Source organism: Bolinopsis microptera, chromosome 5 (genome assembly GCF_026151205.1).
Source record: "Bolinopsis microptera isolate Bmic1 chromosome 5, MBARI_Bmic_1.0, whole genome shotgun sequence".
NCBI lineage: Eukaryota > Metazoa > Ctenophora > Tentaculata > Lobata > Bolinopsidae > Bolinopsis > Bolinopsis microptera.
This window is the reverse complement of record NC_087076.1, coordinates 11,063,882-11,084,025: the sequence shown is the minus strand read 5'-3', so window position 1 is coordinate 11,084,025 and position 20,144 is coordinate 11,063,882. Positions and strand designations below refer to the sequence as shown.

General features: G+C 38.8%; 2 protein-coding genes across 3 annotated transcripts in view; one reads left to right on the top strand and one right to left on the bottom strand.

Moving 5' to 3' along the window:
* Positions 1-7,977, top strand: part of LOC134815776 (protein FAM81B-like) — a 31,333-nt gene extending 23,356 nt beyond the window's left edge. The window contains exons 4-8 of one of the 2 annotated variants that reach the window (XM_063824366.1): positions 402-559; positions 2,022-2,221; positions 5,784-5,957; positions 6,127-6,247; positions 6,779-7,977. In XM_063824366.1, coding sequence (XP_063680436.1) covers positions 402-559; positions 2,022-2,221; positions 5,784-5,957; positions 6,127-6,247; positions 6,779-6,926 — 801 coding nt within the window. In that variant the 3' untranslated portion in view covers positions 6,927-7,977. The remainder of the gene's footprint in view (positions 1-401; positions 560-2,021; positions 2,222-5,783; positions 5,958-6,126; positions 6,248-6,778) is intronic. The other variant, XM_063824367.1, reaches the window with a different exon arrangement.
* A 302-nt stretch (positions 7,978-8,279) lies between these two features.
* Positions 8,280-9,543, bottom strand: LOC134815439 (uncharacterized). The gene is made up of 3 exons (XM_063823974.1): positions 9,516-9,543; positions 8,688-9,233; positions 8,280-8,356 (listed from the first exon to the last, which is right to left on the bottom strand). The coding sequence occupies exons 1-3, from the start codon at positions 9,541-9,543 to the stop codon at positions 8,280-8,282; spliced, it is 651 nt and encodes a 216-aa protein (XP_063680044.1).
* Positions 9,544-20,144: the final 10,601 nt, after the last annotated feature.

The window sequence follows — 20,144 nt, the reverse complement described above, 5'->3', positions numbered from 1 at the left end:
ACCAGTGAATGGTGGATTGTTAAATAAAATAACTATACTTTGTTGCAAAATTTATGATTTATTAAACCACAAACCAAAACATGTTATTATCTGCATCAGACGACAGACACACAGACTAAATACTTATACCACGTTGTTAGATAACAATGACCACGTGTTAAATAACAATGCCCACGTGTTAAATAACAATGCCCACGTGTTAATGACCACGTGTTAATGCCCACGTGTTAATGCCCACGTGTTAATGCCCACGTGTTAATGCCCACGTGTTAATGCCCACGTGTTAATGCCCACGTGTTAATGACCACGTGTTAATGCCCACGTGTTAATGCCCACGTGTTAATGCCCACGTGTTAATGCCCACGTGTTAATGCCCACGTGTTAATGCCCACGTGTTTCAGGACATGACGAGTATTGTGAGGCGGTTATCACGGGACATGGAGAGATGTGAGGGTGCTGTTTCCAGCAACACTGCCGCTATTAACACACTCTCAGCTAGACTCGCTACTCTGGAGGGTGGTAGTGCTGTTAACGCTAATATGGACACTAGGATAAACAGGTGAGATACAGGGGAGACACTGGAAACTAAAGAGAATATTTGATTAACTTAATTAAATTAATTAACTTAATTAACTTAATTAACTTAATTAACTTAATTAACTTAATTGACTTAATTAACTTAATTAACTTAATTGACTTAATTGACTTAATTAACTTAATTAACTTAGTTTGAAAAAATATATTTTGATTTATCAATGGTTAATATGTCAGTTTAAAGCTGTTTTTAGGTTCATGTTCGGAATGTTGGTCTGCATTTAAAACATACTGTTAAAATCCAAAGCTGAAGCAGCTAAACCTTCAAAACAGCAAATTCAATGCTTTCAACAACTTCTGGTCGGAGATTCTTAAAGTGGGCAGATAGTTTAATACAGTAATACGTGGCCATTGCAAACCCATCGATATACAGCTGATCTTAGTATTAGTAACATCGCTTGGTAATAATCCGCTTTTAATTTATCATAACCAACGATCTTACTTCTATTCATGGGTAATTCATGCGCTACGCAATGGCTGATAACTTTATAAAATCAAGATTGTACGAGTGGGGTACGAGTGCACCATATTACCCTAATTGTAATTTAGTTCGACATCTGCGATCAACCTGCAATTTATTCATGAAATTACATAATTTAGGCGGACCATGCTGTTAGCAGCTCAACAACCAGTCACTTTACGCGCGTCACGCTAAATAAAATATTCATACGATGTATGAAACTAAAACAGCTACTTCTTTAACATAATTGTAATTGAACGAATAACAACGATGGAAAGGAATGAAAAGAATAGAAATAATAAAAGCTTCTACATTCTTTTGAATGTTAACTTACAAAGTAATGGCCGCGTTATCTTCTCTTCAGACGCTCTTATCCTTATTTAAAGTATAAATGTTAGGATCTTGTTTAGCCCTTGTTTAGCCCTAATATAAGTTCTTTAATTCTTACAAATTTACTTTCCAAACTTGCAATTTAGTTGACATAGTTAGTGGGCAATCAGAGTTATTACAAAGCATTGTGAATTTGGAATTGTATCCTACTTATTCTGTTGACCATCTAATATCAAAAGCATGGGAAATTTGTCTAAATATTTAGTTTGATATCACGTAATCCTTTAAAATACGGCTTATATATACGATATATATATATGATATAGATCCCTAATATCACGCGAGCTTGTCAATCTCGTTACTACGCCTAATTACCCCTTACTTGGGTGCTTGTGAACCATAACCCCTAATTGGGAAACCTTGTGATCCGACGGGACCCGATTTACCGTGCACCCGATTTACCGTACTATTTTCCGTAAATCGAGGTCTTACTGTATAAAAACCTATAAAGTGTTAAATTTTCTAATCAAAAATAAAAATAGTACAATGATTTCCAGTTTTTTAAGAGTCGCTTTATAAAATTGTAACTCCATAAAACAAATCATGTGTCCTGTAACACCTCTTTTTTGTCCATCAGGTGCGATGTTGGAATAACAGAGCTAGTGAGGGAAGTAAAGGAATGCAACAGAAATATCAACAAAGTAAAACAAGTAACGGAGGCTCATACAAGTGTACTGACAGAGAGGAACAGAACACAGGACAGTAAAGTGCTGGATTTGGAGCAGGTTATAGGCAAATTGGAGTCGGAACAGAGTCGTCAAATCGCCAATCTTAGAGGTGTGCTTTGATTAGGTTATGTTATAATCAGGTTATGTTTTATATTATAATATGTATTTAATTTGAGAATACTTACTTGGATTTCTAGAAGAATTAACTCGTTAATTTCATGGCCCTGGATTTATAGGTTTTTTAACATACAATTTTGTTCGCATTGTTTGTTAGTATTCGTCGAAGGCTAACGAATACTTATCTTCACGGGTAAGGAATTATAATTCGGTATTAACAGATGAACTCGATTTAAAGCTTGAGGGACACAAAGCTCCGAGAGCAAGTTGTATGTGATCAGAATATGTGTAATGTGCGGGATGTTTAGAGCCTCTGTCAGCATGTTTATATCTCTAATCCTAGCTAGCGATGAGTACATGTACATGCATAAAATTCAAATCTAACGACTGCTTCTGCTCTCTTAGAATTTGCATCAGAATAAAATTAAAAGCAATAGACTACTCAGTTGTTATGGTACATGGTTAAACAATCTGACTGCAAAACATGTTTAAGATAAAATAGGATGAGGGACTATACTAGGGATTGACAACCAGTTCTGATCGACAAACAACTGATAAACAGTTAATCGATAAAAAGTGATAATAACCGGGGTAATAAAAACGTTTTACGATAGTTAGCAGTTAGAATAAGAGGTTATCCTATAAAAAATGTCTTCACAATTAGTTGTCGAACTATTAATATTTCTCAGATGCTAGCCGCCAAGTGTTAATTTAACAAGGCCTCACTTTAATTACAAGAGTAATTTACAATGACGTAATTAAGTGATTAGAGTGCTGATTAAAGTGGTGTTGAGCTAGTTCCTTACTCCAGCGAGGCCGTTACATCAATGCCCAGAACGAGTCCAATATTATACTGGTAGCCAAGCTTTCAATTGGTCCTTAGACCTAACTTAGACTGTGCAGTGTGCGTTTTGTAATTGATGACGTCATCAAATATCTTAATTAATGTAACTACAAACGGAACTCGCGGGTAAAATTACAGATCTCAGGAAACTAACCGTCAACGTAATTAAAGATAAAAGCGAAGCACCGCTGGGAACGGCGATATACTGACCATCCGAATATTATTGCTCACAATTTCATCTCAGCAAACTGCAAAGTTTATTCGATTGTGGGCATCAAATGGTTGCGAGGTACGCGAAAAGATACACAAAAGGTGGCGATTTGAAAAAGCGGTTGACTTGCGGTTTGAATGTCTATAGAACTGTCGAAACGTTTTTTCGTGCCATGCAGAATTTAAATGAAGTTCAGTAAAACATCGTTTTAGCAGACCATTTTGATATAACATTTTGCAAAATATGTACGAGGCCTTATGGCGGCGTGAAAAGCAATAGTAAACGAAGGAGAAAGTCTGAGCATGCAAAAGATGAATTAACATCACTGTTGAGACTACTCCGTTCCTCCAGCATGGTTAACGAATGATCTTTAATTTTAAAGGAATCGCGTTAAGATGAAGATGTAATTATTAATAACTCTAGAAGTGTAGTGAATTGGTTCGTTAAATACTTGACAACGACTTGGAAAACTAGGCAGAGAAAGCTATCTGGAGGTCGATCCAGGACCGGTATCAAACTTTTATTAAACCAATTACCGCACATTCTCGAAACTAAAGAGGCAGCAAAAAGAACCAATTGTTGCTAATTAACCGCTCATATTTTATCAAGATGACTAATGACTATAAATTAGTTATCATTAGTCTCATTAATAGAAAGTGGAGTTGACTTTAAGTTACAACATTTCTACCCGATTATATTATTTTGGCCTACCACTTAGAGACACTTTTGGTACTAATCGGTAATTACCCTTTATGAATTCCACTCTATCTTCCACGTGACAACAACACGTGATGTTTGCCTTTTCTATAATTTTTTTCATGCTTTTATGAACTTCGTTATTATGCACTTTTTTCATCATATTACTTCACACTACGATTCATACTGATTCATACTTTACACTTACGTCGTTTTTAATTCAGAGGAATACTCAATACATGTTACGAAGGGCATTTATCTCTAATCTCTATACAATTTTACGGTCTTTTCTCATGGCCAAGTGACACCAAACTTAGTAAGTATATCGATTCATGACGATACTGGGAACTTCTGGGATTTACTAGTTATCGTTATGTATCATTTAATCATTTAATTATATAAGCATGAAGACCTTACAGTCCTCGGTAAGGGCTGCAATCACCTTCGGATTGCAGGTTGCATATCTAGGTTTTTTCCTTTATATGTCGAGGCGGAAAAGGTGCAGGAGACCACCTTCTCCACGATGGCATCTGATACAATAAATTACAACACGTGTAGTGACTAGAATAGAAGCTAGAGTTTGTTCAGTGGCAGGCAGCTGGCAATGAACACCTCATGTTCTGAGGTAGCAAAAGTAGGACGCTGCAGGAACTTTCGGTAGAGCTAGAGATTGGTCACATATAGTGACCATGACACCCTGAATACTCAACAAATTGTGGTTGTTTCCTACTCTCTAATTTAAATCGGCGCATGGAAGTGCGCAAATCTACTAATTAGCGAGAACGGTTCCCAGATCTGCCTGACACAATCTCCGAATCACTACTTTATCCAGCTTACTGCTCATGATCGGCTGTTATAAGCCAGTTTTTGATCTCCAATTTTGCGTATCATACACAAGACACGTTCTCTGTAGGGAGCTTATGATGGATTTATAGGGCTGCTCTCTGTACAAACATAAGTTTTGTTGCGTAGTAATTGTGGGGAAGTGTGACAAGTTTGGGCAGGTCACTAGTTGTCGTGACCTAGACCAGACCAAACTGACAGTCCTCGGCAAAACAGACTCCGAGAACGTCGTTGTTCTCTGAAAGCATATCGACATCGTTACTATTGACAGAAAGAATCTGCGAACATGACCCAAAATATTTTATTCTCGGTGGTCGAAATTGATGAATTTGTATACAATAATCTTGATAACGTGTGAAAACATTAATTGCAGAGCCCAAGTCAAGTAATGAGAACAGTAATATAATAATAATTTATCGCTAAGTAAAGTTGTAAAGGCAGATATACATATATTACAATATTTTGCATTAAACTCGTTAAGTAAACTAAATGTGAAAGTGGTAAGTTAAGATATATAATTTATTATCGTGTGTTGAAACCTGGTAAACTGATTTAACATAACTAGCATTGTTGTCAACCCTTATTCAATATTCAAGGTATCCATCGACCACCACGTGTCAAGAAGAATCGCTCGTAATAGGAGGTGGCCAATAATTTAACTCGATGTGACCCGGTTATCAGACAGCACTTACTTACAGCACTTACCGAATATTATATTTCTGCTGTTAAATTGGCTACCAGACAATAAAACCCTCTGATATTTAACTACCTAGACAATTAACAATCAGCGGCCGATTGGTCTGACACGTATTAGCCAATCAACTGGAATTCCATACAATAAGGCCCCTCAGAGGGCCTTATGGTCGGCCACCGACCATATAAATTAACATTTATAAATTTACCAAGGCTATTAAATTAATAGTTGATGATATATAGATTATAATTCCTAATATTTTGCAGACCAAACCAAAGAGCTTGGAACCGTGTCCGTATCTTTAGAGCGTGGAGTCACAAAAGATATGTCTCAACTAAGGGAAGCTTGTCTCAATCGAGTTGATCGCCGAATCGAAGACTTGGAAGAGAGATGTACGTCGCAGTTCGGAACAAGAGACCAACGGATCGACGAAATAAATGGTTCGTTAGAATCAGGGAAACATTATAATTGGATTTAATGCTTTACTTTCAAGATTAATTTGACGATATTTTTGAGTTTCCTCTTCACTCAATGACTACTGAATTACTATATCAATTATTTAATGTTCCTCCAGACTTTAACTTTTTTTGAGTCTATATTTCATTTCAGAATCTCTGGCCAGTGCAGTCGAACAGATCAATCGAGAAGTAGAGAAATTGAAAGAAAAACAAACCAGCACTGGGAAACAAGTGACACAGAATGAAACAGATGGATCTAAAACTATCTCCAGGTAAAGAGGGTTAAACTGCTGCATATTTTCTGAAAAGAAACTGAAATTGTTGGCACTATTATTATATAAAAGGAGCAGTGCGAAGCTGAGCAAAAACTCACTTATATTCACTTCATTCTTTTCGAAACAATTGTCATCGCATCTGTTGAATACTAGTTAGTACCCTGTATACTGCTAAAGACTGCATTATAATTATATTCAATTTGGTTAGGTACCAAATTAATTGCGTAATTACAATGCTACAGATCATTGGTATGAATGGCCTTTTCTTTTTCCTACAATGATATTCTTATTTTTGTCCTATAAAATTTGCCCTGCCGTTCGCTTATCATTCATTTTAGACTTGAAAACAGCTTAGTTTAGAAGATCCAGGCCACAGGGATTCTCCACATATTCATAGTTATAACAAATATGTTACATCGTTATCCCAAAGCTAATTATAAGTTGTGTTGGTGGTATTGATAATTGATACCATTAATGTAACTTAAATTGTAGACATTTATTTTGCTAATAATAATATCCCCCCTCCAGACTGCGCGGTGAATGTATGAGTGGTTTCAAGACACTACAAGAAAGCATTGATACCATGCACAGTATTCTCGACAGTAAGATAGAGCTGGTGGAGGACGAGGTCAGATCGGAGATAAGGAAAGCTATGAAAACTGTTGTTTTGACCTAGTTTATAAAGAATGGGGACTTTGAACCGAAGCTTTTTGTCAACTGTTGTTGGACTATTAGGACAAGATGGATAATGGATATGGAATTTCAGGATCATTACAGTGTTTTCAAGATTTGAAGTTTCTTTAAGGAGAGGATCTATTTTTACGCACTAAATTTAATTAATAATTTTAACTCAAGTTTTAAATTTGGGTAATTTTTGAGAATATGATGTCAGACCTCTAACAAAGATGGCAGTTGATCGTAATTCCGTTCTAAAATTGCATTGTGCTTATTAACTAACTATAACGGCTTAATGAAGACCTCCGCATTCAATACTCGATAATAATTTAATATTACAATAGTTTTGAGTCTGTAATTTAAGAAATTGAGATGTCGCTCGAACAGTTAATATTAATGGTACGTCAAAATCAAATTATCAATATGCTCAGTATAGTAGTCCGTGCTAATCACAGGGCTAATTAAACAGAAATAATAAGTACTTTGATCTTGTGAAGAAATATTATATATGCTCTTTAAAAAAAACCAATTTGATGCCAACTCTACGCTTATTGGGTGCCCTGTTAACTGTGTGGAAACTAGGCTCAATTCGGTTCGGTCATCTTCAGAGTTCAGACGTATTATTAACAATTTTAATTTCCATCGTTTTAAAATATATTGTATTTCAAAATCTTAAATATTATTCAATCCAGCAGCTTTAGCTGATTAACATGACCATGTATACTAAATATTATGTAGCTTATAGTCAATTTGAATAGTTACACTGTATGATATGTATAAAGATATTTATTTCTCGTTATTCCCAATTATTGTTATACATTATTATACTCTAGTAAATCTTATGTGGTGATTACTGGGGTCCCCAGGTAAATGTGGTAAATTATGTCATAATTTTGAGGAGAAAACCCCGGTTTTATATTAATTTTGGACCTAAATGGATACATTGTTAGATGAAAAGTACAATATAGGATAACTACTGTACAGCATACTGATACAGTGTACACTTTTCAATAAGTTACAAAGAATTACAGCGAAACCTGTCAATTACAACAATGATTACTTTCACTTTCAGACTGATAACTAATAGAAAAAAAATTAAAAGTATCACTTGACTGTTAGACACTCCCTGTATCGCGATGGGTATATACTCAGTTATTTGATATTAGAAGTGAGAAACATTCCAACTGCTAACTGAAGTTAAGATGCAAGATATCGCAAACGTTATAAATTAGCTTGTTACAATTTACACATTAGCTCTCGTTGAGTGTCAAAGTGGTATGGATTAAGACACTAGAAGTTAGTTCGATATATTATGGTTAACATCTTAAAATAATTATTGAAGAATTCTAGGACTCTATTCGTCTGGCTTGGCTGATTCTTTCCCCTCTCCTCTGCCTCCTCTTCCACGATCTCCTCTGCCTCCTCTTCCACCTGTCAGTTCATAAATTAGTACGGAAATTTGGTTGTAACTATGTATGTTTTACCAAACAAAAAAAACTTTAGGAAACTTGACTTGACGTCGTTAAAAATAAATTGGGATTCAGTTTAAAGCTGCAGTGCTGAAATAAGAGCCGAGCCGAACAAAACACAAAATAGTTCATTCACCTAAAAGTATGACCTAGCGATAAAAATCATGATTCTGCCCTCTATCCGGTAGTGTACGTTATGAAGTTTAGTCAGTCTCATGGCCAAATTTGCCCAACTTTTGTGCGAATCCGATACTTTAATTGTCGTAAATTGAGAATGAGATCAATCAACAAACCTCTCTGGGGTTTTCCTGCTGGTTCAGCTTCCTCTCCTTCTCCCTGAGATTGTTGTTTTCCAGCTCCTCTGCCACGGCCCCTACCTCCTCTCCTTCCTCTATTCTCCCCTCCCTCAGTCTCTACTTCGCCTGCTGCATCCTCCTTACCGCCTCTCTTTCCTCCTCTGCCTCGTCGTCCTCTCTTTCCTTCCCCACTATCCTCTGTTCCTTCACCTTCTGGTCTACACTCTGATTTTCCTCCTCTGCCTCCTCTTCCTCCTCTATTCGTCTTACCACATTCGCCTCCTTCTGACTCTTTTCGTTCCCTACCTTGACCCCCTTCCTTGCCTCCTCTTCCTCCCCTACCTCTCTCTCTACCTTCTTGTCCTACTCTACCGCCTCTACCCCCTCTTTTGCCCCCATCTGGAGCAGGGCCCTCTCCTTCCTCTCCAGCATTCCCTCTTCCTCCACGGCCCTCTCCAGCATTCCCTCTTCCTCCACGGCCCCTTTGCCCGCCTCGGCCTCTTCCTCCTCTTCCTCCGTCATTTTCTACCTCTTCCGCATCTTCTGAGATGAACAATAAGTTTAAAACAACGTTTAAGTTTAAATTATTATGAAATTTAGCGATATTATATTTATAATATCACTACAAATGCACGACCACTTCTAACTTCGCGGCAAATAGCCACGAAGTGGTTCAACTTTAACTTTAAGTTTAACAGAAATCACGTATCGCGAAGGGAGACAAATTATAGTTATACTTACTACCTACAAATCTATAGCCATAGGGCTGTTTTCTGTCTTATTGGAACTACTAAAATGGCAAGAGATGTCTCCTGTTCAACTCACCGACTTTAGGTTTCAAATCTGCTGCCATCTTTTTTATTCTAGTCAATGCTACTTAACAAACGTCTGTATCAAAGGAAATAATAAAATACTCACATTCTATCCGCTCATAGTCCTAGTCATAAAATCAAGTTTGCGTGGGACTTAAATTTGATTTTACTTCTTGGCTTACTAATACTATACATTCTGATTTTTGGCTTACAGTTACAATACACGTTAAATTTTTCAAATAGAAAATTATTAATTAAGGAAATCTATTAGTAAATGATATTTTTAATGTACTTAACACATCCTGGTCGTGCTTTCCAGTATGGGGCGAATGTAACATTGTAACATGTAATGTGTAAGGTCACATTCGGAAGTACTAGTAGAATGTAACTGTAACTGTAAGGGCAAAGTAGAGGGACAACGGTAAGCTTATAGTTATAGGTGTAAGTATAACGTATTCCGTGTAAATAATAATACTCCAATCCGGATTTTACATGTAAGTATAACGGTTTAATGCGATTTTACCAGACTGACGCGACTTTACCAGACTGAAGACTCATCATTTAAGGTAGCCGTACTGGTAAGAGTAGGATACTGATAGTATTAGTATAAAACCAAGAACAAGCTCTGCCTGATTGCTGATTTCACGATTATCGGAATGTGTGATACCTATCAAGCGAATCTTTTATAATATAACTATATTAATATATAAGGGGAAATTACGATATTATATGAGGTTTTGGAGAATTTTTAATGTCAATTCTGGAACTTCTTCCATGTTTCCAGTCCAGATCCGAGTAATTATGAATTAGCTGAAGTTTAACGGGTGATACTCGTAAAATATCTGAGTCCAACTCGGCGCGCGTCCTGGTAGGTTGTAAACCTACAAGCTGAAGTGTTTGCCAACCTCTAGCAGCTGCTGAATTAATATGTACTGTGCGCTACACCCTCATAATCCCAATCTCAGAGCCGAATGATGATTAATCGCACTGACTACACTCGACTGTCACCTGACTTTTTAAATATGTAATCATATCAGTAATAATTCCTCTACCATGTTTTGAACTAAAAACAAACCTTCTGGACGACTTCAAGGAATACAAGGAATACAAGGAATACAAGGAATACAAATTTAAAATCTTGAGCTACAATAGTAACTGTTAAGATAATAACAATATCATAAGATTTGAATTTATTATATTAATATAACTTAACTAAAGTGAAAAATAAAGATTTGACATAGAATATTTTGTTTTCAGTCGCCTTGGTAATGCTGTAATGCTTGAGCCAGGTCACTTTGCAGTTTGCACTCGTCGTTGCGCGAAAAGAAACAAAAGCGGGTACAGTGATTTTCAGTGTTCACTGTTCATGTACTGGCCAGAGAGTCAACAAATTTCTTGCGGTTGTTAAAACACGTAGTGGCAAACCTAGCAACGACTCTCGTGAGGTGGACTTGACTTTCGTTCGTGATAAGTTCAATGATTTCACTGTTGTTGCTGATGAATTTGAGGACGTTTGCTCCAGGGATGACATTGTGAACAGAATAAGATGTCGCAGACGGTTTGATTGGATTTGATATGAGTGACTGGATCTTGTCTAGGACTTTTCGCCTCGATGCAGCGTTAAGATCACAATGGTTAAGGAAGTGATCTTCATTCTCAATAATACCAGAACCTAAGACTATATTGCACCAGGAGCATATTCGCTCGTCACGAGGAGTTTGATTATATCGGCCAAGTTCAATTTCGAGTCGATGTGCACTGATCCGCAGTCTTGTGATATTAGCACGGTCTGCATATTTAATGACACTATCTAGGTAATACTCTTTGTTAAATTTGGATTTTAGGTCACGATAGAATTCTAATTTCCGAGAAGTGTTGATACAGGACCCCCAATATTCTCTAAAGTTACATTTCAAAGTTTTAGTAATGACGTGTGGTGTGAATATTTTACTCCCGATGGGTTGTGTTGATTGAGGAGGAATTCGTTTCTTGAAACCGTTGTGAATAAGAAAGTCCTCTTTTGGTGGTTTTGCGATACTCGGGTTTCTTTCGAAAAGTAACTTGGAGTGATTGTTTTTGAGTGTGCGGTAGGCTGTGACATGATCGGTAGAGAAACATGGGTCTAGCGCGAGGACAGGCTCCAAACCCCTGTACCAGTCCAATTTCATGTTCATCTGTTCTTTGAAAGCTAAGGAGACAAGGGAGTTATCTTTGAGATTTTTCAAACGTTGGCTATATTTGAGAGTGAGGTTAATACATCCATAGATTAATGGGTAGCGGCCTGACTCACCCCAGACGCCTGCGTTGCTGGCTTTACGATTTACCCCCAGTGACCATTTAAGAAAGTGAAGGTGAACTTTTTCGCTGTTCAGAAGGCTAACTTTCTTGAGGATACTAGTTTGAAATTTTGTTTTTGTGTCGGCATCCATATTGAGATCGACTTGTTTTGTTATGTGTTTTATGATAGCCATGTTAGGTGTGTAAATAGGCGCTCCGTAAAGAACGATAGGTTTAATAAGACCATCAAAGAGTGTTGTTAGAGAGCGGAATGATAATTTGGATTTGTTTACTGAGCTTTTCATGGCATAAAGTGCACGCATGGCTTTCTTTTTGAGCTCAGTTCGGGCATTTGTGAATGTGCCGGATTTGTGTATTTCGATTCCTAGATAGCAGTATGACTCGACTTCTTCTAACAAGTGATCACCAATTTTGAGGGGAACCGGCTGATAAGTATCAAAACGGGCATTAAATTTCATGAGTTTAGTTTTATCTGCATTAATTTCGACGCCCCATTCCAAGCAGAAATTGTTCAAAGCATCGAGTTGCTTTTGGAGGGTTTTGGGGTCCAGTGCCAAGAGTATCAGATCATCTGCCCATAGTAAGTGACTGATAAGTTGGTTCATTAGTTTCGGACAGTTATCATATTCTAGTCGAGGGGAAAGATCTCTGATGTATATCTTAAATAGATCAGGGGAAAGTGGATGACCCTGTTCAGTTCCTTTATTGATATCAAATTTTTCGCTGACAAATCCAGATAGTTTTATCTGGCCAGTGGAATTTTTATACATATGTTTAAGAACATTAAATGTTTTGCCAGTGATACCTAGTTTAGCTAATTTCAAGAAAATAGCTTCACGGCAAACAGAGTCGAAGGCCTTCCGGAAGTCCACAAAAACAGCATAGACGGGAACCTTGAGCTTTTTGTATTTAGACGTAATTGTGTTGAGTGTGAGTATGTGGTCATATGTTTGAGCTCCTTTAGCGAAGCCAAGTTGATTTATGGGGTCCGGGTTGTATTCATTTTTGAACTTGATTATCCTGTTTAACATGATGGTCGAAAATAATTTTCCGATTGTACTACTCACAGCAACTGCTCTGTAATTGTCTGGATTATCTTTGTCGCCTTTTTTGTGTAGGGGTGTAATAATGCTGTTGTTCCATGGGTAAGTTCCAGTGTCCAAACAGCGGTTAAAGACTTTGCAAAGGAGTTGTGTGTTTGTTGTGGACAAGGTCTTCAGTATTTCATTACATATCATATCCTCCGAGGAACTTTTGCCGTTTTTGAGTGAAGAGATCGCAGTAGATATTTCGTCCACAGAGATCTGGCCATTGAGTATTGATTGTGCAGGGGATGGTTGGAAATTATTGTTAATAGCCTCTGCATTTTGAAGCATTTTTTCCTTATTCTCTACAGTTATGGTGCTATGTGCATTGGCATAAAGTTTACCAAAGAATTTTTGAAAGTTGTCCATGTCATGGCAATCAAATTTGTCAACTCTTCCTTTAAATTTTTTCAGTTTTTTGAATTGTTTCCAGTTTAGAATTTTACCAGATTCAATATCTGTATTCAGTTTGTCAAGATATTTGTTTTTTGTACGGTCAATTAAACTTTTGTATGTATTTTTTACCTGGTAAAAATTTTTTCGAAGATAATCGCTATTGGGGAAATCAGAAACAATTTGAGCTGCACGAGTACAAGATATTTTAGCTTCTCTGGTGGCTTGTGTGAACCAGGGTTGTTTATTTATTGATCCCTTTTTGGTTATTTTGGGATGTTTGGTCTTTTGGAGACATTTGTCTGCTATTTTGTTCAAGTGTACTGTGATATCTTCGTTTAATTTGTATGTACCTATGAGATCTTCGGGATAATCTGTTTCTAAGAGGCTTTTGGAACATTCTTCCACAAGTGGGTCCATCATTGTATCCCGTAAGCTTGAAAGGCTATCAGGAGTTATTTTGTAACGAAGTGGGGCTCGAGCGTAAGTTTCATGGAGTGCCTTTGTGTTTACAAGAGTGTTGGAAGGAGAGAAGTTGAGTGCCAGGAGTAGTGGTTTATGATCAGAAAAGCAAGTGAACGGCTGGATTGTCATATGACTTAGATACTTACTGCAGTTTGGGGATATAATAAAGTAGTCAACAACGCTGGCACCGCTGGTCTGAATACAAGTGAAGTCACCATATGAGTCTCCTAAAGTTCTCCCATTGAGAATATGGAGTTCATTATTGACAAGCATTTCTAGAAAGGGTCTTTTGTAATTGTTCGACTTTTTGTCCTTTGAGTTCCTGGTTGGAAGTTCTTGTGGAGTGTAGTCTTCTGGCAGGGGAATGAAGCTCTCGTAGCCACATTTGTCCTCTTTGATAAAGTCGATGTCATGGCCGATACGCGAGTTGAAGTCACCACAAGTAATGACATCACCTTTACTTAAAAGAACATTGAGAAATTGGTCCAGTTCACGGATGGTGTCAAAGCCCGAAATATTTGAGTTTTTAGAGGAAGTGTTAGCTGGCTTAATGTATGAGTTAACAATGAATATATCATTATCTACGCCAAAGTAATTTTTGTCAAGTTTACAGGCAACAACATCTTCAATTGTGGATTTTTCAAGTTTAACGCCTTTGGATATTTCGTTTTGGACCATTATGCATACGCCACCATGTTTTTTGTCCCGGCGGGTTTTATTGAAGGACCTGTAACCCGAGTGTTTGACAGGTTGTCTTATTTCTTGAAGGCAGACAATAGGAAACTTGTCAAAGACGGCACAAAATTGAGGGTCATCAAACTTAGAGCCAAAAGTTGTATTTGTTGATTGGATGTTCCAGCTTATAATTTTGGATTGTAAATTCATAGTATTTTTTCAAGAGGTTGGGTTGGTGGTCATGATTTGAAGACTAAAATTTAGACTGGAAGCTCAAACTCCCTGAAGATCTTGTCGAGGGTGTCTCTCATGGTGTTGGTGATTGCATGCATTCCTCTTTCTGATAGATGGAGATTATCGCGGAAGTACATCAAGTTCTGCTTAGAAGTGGACTGAGTGTTAATGAAGAACTTATCATTTCTCTGAAGGAAAATCCTTTTTGTTTTAGGGTCCTCGTCTTGCTGCTGATTGACCAATAAGGACAGGGATCTCCTCAAGGAAAAGACGTGTCGGTTCTGGTAGGTGTTTCCGTTCAGTAGGGGGCAAGAGATGACCAGTCTGGTGGTGGGAGATACTAGTTCTAGCATTTCATTAAAGATCTTGAAGTTGTCGATGATTTTGGTAATGTCCTCTCCTTTGTGTATATCATTGATGCCGAGATGTACATATATTAGTTGAGGCTTCTCTGTTGGTATTTTGCTCCCCATCATGTATTCACCGGTCAGTGATTCACTACATGTAAAGTCAATTCTTTTGAAATTCAACCTATATTTCCTAAATTCCAAGCATGACTCATCAATGTGTCTCATAATTGAATCGGTAACAAGCCAAACGTTGATGGGTTGCCCACTTTCGACCAAGACTTTCAGGGAGGGCTTTATTGGATCGGGGAAACCAAATTTGGGCGAAGGCGAGGCTAGGTTCGGTTGGTCTCCTAACGCTGCTATTTCTTTTATCAAAGGGTCAGTTTGAATTGCGACCTCGCACATTTGGTGTGTTACATACGCGTGGATGTCTTTAATGTGCTCCCTTGTTTCATCGCAGAAGACACTATTGTAGTAGCTCCTCATGTCTTCCTCCGATTTCTTCATGATATCTACTCCATTTTGACTAAGGTCGTTCAGAATCTTCCTCATTGACTGAAGGTCATCTTTTGTGCCGTTTATGTTCTCCACAAGGTCATCAATTTTACCATTGCACTCCTTTATCGTTTGTGTAAACACATTTGTCTTGCTCAGATTGTCGATTCTGTTGTTGCAATCACTCACTGCACTTTTCAAATCACTTATCGCATCCAAAACGTCGGTGTTGCTGGTTGGGTGAGGCGAGATGTCTTTTTGAGTTTGTTGTTTGGTCGCTTCCTGGAGAGTTGCTACATTCGCCTTGACAGATACGATGGAATCCACAACATGCTTTAGAGAGTTCTCCACACATTTTTGAGCATTACGCACTGATGCAATGTCATCTTTCATTTCCACGTCTTCGATCCTCGGGGAGTCACATCGAGAGAAGTTCATGCCGTGAGACATCGAGTTATTGGCTGCTGACATGGAAAGTTCCCCGATTGACATGCACATTTTGTTCTGAAGTCTTGTCCGCTTTTCAGATAAAGATCCTGCAGTTGAGACTTGACTTCTTATGAGCTCCTTATCTACCGTTCCCTCATCCATCTTCCCTACAACTGCACTGATCCTTGATGCAAGCAGGAGTCCTCCATCTGCTTCATAATCCAGGTTGTCTGCTACAGACGTTACTCGAACAACAGTGGGGGGAGTCTTAAGGAGGGGGAAGTTCATTTCTTCAGCCTGTTCCGTGGTGATGTCTGACTGAGGGTTCTTCTGTGGACCTTTGAGGGCGCTGTCAGTTTCTGTTGGACATTTCTGTTCAAATATCAGGAAGTACTGTTCTTCTACTTTTCCCCAACCTCTAGGTATCGAGCGTTTGTATCTCAACTCTGTCTTGCCACTGAGTACGCACAACGTGCCAGACATAAGGGCCGCTTTGTGGGTTACTTGACTCCCAGCTTGGGTCTTGATGTACATGGGGCGTGGATCCTTCAGACCAAGTGCCAACACTGCAACTACTGGAGAGAAATTGCTGTTTTCCTGGCTAGTGTTGCCGTATGGAATACTGTGTGAGGGGTCACTCATCCGATAAATAGTGGTCTTGTCAAACTTAACATCCAACTGAAAAACGTCCTCAACCGTTTTGTTGATACGATCCTGGTGGCATTTGACAAAAGAGCAAAGTTCAGACGGTTCGTCCAGGTTTACGGATAGTTCAGACATTTTAGGGGTTGCGGTCTTCTTAAGCTTCTTTGCCCCCTTTTTTAGATCAACATCTGTCAGTTTGGTCTCCACACCATGTTTGAGGACGACTTTGTACCTATCTTTGTTGCTTGGTGTGCAGAGTTTCCCAACAGTAGCAGTGAGTTCTGCACAAAGGTTAGCATTGCTCTCAGTACTGATGTAGTCGCTTATGTAACCAAGCTTGCAGGACTTCCCTTTGTCAAGAAATATCTCACCGTCATCTCTGATCCACACTGTGCTCCGCCTGTTTGTATCACTCTTTGTCTGTGAACCTGAAAGACTTGACTCAGATCCAGCATCATCACTTGTTTCAGTGTTACCCCAGCTCACGTTACTTAGACGTCTGTTGAGCTTCTTGGCGGGAGTTTCCTGGCAAGATGATAGCACATTGTTGGTCGGCTTCAGGAGACCTTCAGTGGCACTTACTTCAGTAATATCAGTGTCGTTATCCTCTGTTTCACTTGATTCTTTAGCCTCGTCTGTTTTCCCAGAGCCGTTCGCCATCATCACTGTTGCATTAGTCAGCCAAGGTGGTGGAAACAAACTACCAAGTTTCAAAGCAGAGAAATCGAAAATTGAGTTGGAAAAACAACCGGGTTGAGAGATCTGTTTACACGAGGTTTTACTAGAACTAAGACATTGGTTTTCTACTTCTTCACTGACGTAAACAGGAACGGTAGGGGCCAGTGGTCTGCTTCTGAGTTCTCTAAGTAAAAGCAGCAAAGTAACGGCTATGAGCGTCGCAACAAGGAAGCAGAGGCTCAGAAGGACAACTACAGCTATCTGAAACCAGTCCCCAGCTCGCAAAGACCGGTCACTACCTAATCTGTCACACTGTGCACTGTGAGTGGGATTGTGAGGAGTGTATGTGGGGGAGTTGCTATGCTGAAGGACAAGTACACTCAGTTGAGACGCGGTTCGCGACGCATGCGGAGACAAGGCGCGAGGAGGCGGAGCTCTACTGGTGGGCTCTGGCTGGGAAAGACCAGCGGGCGCGGAACGAAACCTAGAAGAGGCATGCAGCAGTGACATGGCTGAGCAAGAGGACCGTAACATACTCGTCATAAAACCGTCATTAAGTTCATTCATAACATTAGAGATATATCTGCTGCATATGTTATAAATCAAATTGCTGTTTAAACGCTCGAAACTATAACTCACATTCCAAAACCACACTATAAAGTCATGTCCTTGTCTACCCCATACATCAAAATAATACATGCACGTTCCTACAATATTCATCAATGCTTTAAAGCAGGACTGCAATAACTCCAGGAATATTAGCTCGAAAAGTCTTGTGCAATGTACAATTACAATTCTAATGTGTTCTATTGCGTGTAATGTACTTTTACAAATAGTTGTCCTTATCTCTTTGTACGACTGATAAGGGCCATTACAGCAATCATTTAAAGTGTCCAAACCATTTCTAGAGTAGTATATAGTGTTCGGTGTCTGTTCGATGTTTGTTGAGTTTCTGTTCTGTTTAGTGTTGCAGTTCCAATCTTTTCCGCCATCTGAGATGTTGCTGCCAGGATCGTACGTTAGACTAAGTACAGGAGCGGTAGCAGTCGGGACTGTGCCAGGACCATAAGTTAGACCATAAGTTAGACCAAGGGGTGGATCAGGAGCGATCGGGACTGTGCCCTGGCTGGCCACCATGGCCGCCAGGGCGATTGTTGAAAATATTGTTGCTGACGTGGCTTTTTCGAATCAACGCGCATTAAAATCAAACCAAATCAACGTGTACAAGTCTGTATGAGTCCTAATGCCTGAAAAATAGTAAAGGGGGTAAAATAGTATAGCCATAGGGGGTGCTATTGTGTATTGCTAAATCACTTTACAGTCTAGGCAGTCGATCTTCGAGATTTTTCTAAAAGCAAAAAGGGCCCCTGACAGTTGAAAATTAAATCTACCTGGTTCAATATATTTTCGAACGCTGATTCCGAATCACCCCACATGACATAGGGTTTAAATGGGCTCTTACTAATTCGCTCGCCCAAAAATTTCACGTGACTTTGGTTTTTATGGTTTTGCAGCCGTACAAAACGGTTTTACATAAACCCTAATCCCAACCCTAACCCTAAGTCTAACCATAACCCCGAAGCTAACCATAACCCTTACCACAACCTTAACCCTAACCCGGGCCCTAAACAATCGAATTCGTATTTTACTAGCCTGTCACGTGACCAAAACGGTTTTTTGCCCATAACTCTGCAGGGAAGCATTTTAACCCTACGTCATGGGGTGTGATTCGGAATCAGCGTCCAAAAATACACCGATCCAGATCACTTTCATGCCCAAAGGGCCTTTTCACAAGAATTTTCTTAAAATTTGGGCGAGCGATTTAGTAGGAGCGGTTTAAATGCTCCCCTAGCTGCTTGTAGGTTTACAACCTACCAGGACGCGCGCCGAGTTGGAACAGATATTTTACGAGTATATCACCCGTTAACGATGAATTGACATCGTCAATTAAGTTATAGTTATACTCTATTATATATTGCTCGTTCGGCGAGATGCGCTACTGTGCCGCGCCGAGCTGCTTGCTCTAACCAGAGCCCTCTCGCTTGCAGAAACAAGCGTGTCACGCAGTACCCGTAGACACATGGCTATGTGAACCGAGCTGCGATGAAATTCATGAATTGACATCGTCAATTAACTCGGCGCGAGGCCCAGTTAAGTAGTGCATCGCGCTACAAAGACACAAAGTACAAGGTTAGTGTTAGGGTTTCAGCATATGCTTCAGTTAGGGATTGCCGGATTGGGATCAGATAAGAGGGTTAGCACCCCGGCGAATGCCGCGGGCTTCATATTGCTACGCGAGTCAAAACAATTTTTAGGCTGAAATTCGTCAAGAGATCGATTGTCATTTCGTTCACGAACCTTTTAACGATATTTGACAGTGCCGATTCCATCCCTTAAAGGATTTTCAATAGTGCCGAGGAAAAATAAAACATCAAATTCATTCATCTGAATATTAGTAAAGGTTATAATGATATCAAATCAAGATTTCAAACGCGTACAATCATTAACCCTAATCAAGTATTGTCAACTGTGATCAAAGATCATAGCAAAGTATGCTATCCTATATGTAAGCTACAATGAGGAAGAAACAGCATTATACAACAGTATTACAATAATAAATATAGGTATAATATCAAAATGTAACTATTACTGCTTACAAGACAACTATAGTTAAAAGATTGGCTTAGAAGATTTAAAATTGACATGAAATGTATTTGCGGTTTATTTTAGAATGCAACACAAACACTGTACACATCAAATAGAATCTTTAAAAACATAAAAAAAGAGATCATTCACTATTGGTCATTACATATTACAATTGTAAAAATACCACCTAATAACATATCTGACAACGGTTGAGTAGCTCAGACGAGTAATCTGTAAGCTATAGTATCA

What these genes read in the sequence shown, in the direction of transcription:
- LOC134815439 (XM_063823974.1), bottom strand. Translation starts at nt 9,543, where the DNA reads ATGGCAGCAGATTTGAAACCTAAAGTCG. An exon ending in AGATTTGAAACCTAAAGTCG is followed by an intron (nt 9,234 to 9,515) that starts GTGAGTTGAACA and finishes TGTTCATCTCAG; the next exon opens with AAGATGCGGAAGAGGTAGAA. An exon ending in AGCAGGAAAACCCCAGAGAG is followed by an intron (nt 8,357 to 8,687) that starts GTTTGTTGATTG and finishes ATGAACTGACAG; the next exon opens with GTGGAAGAGGAGGCAGAGGA.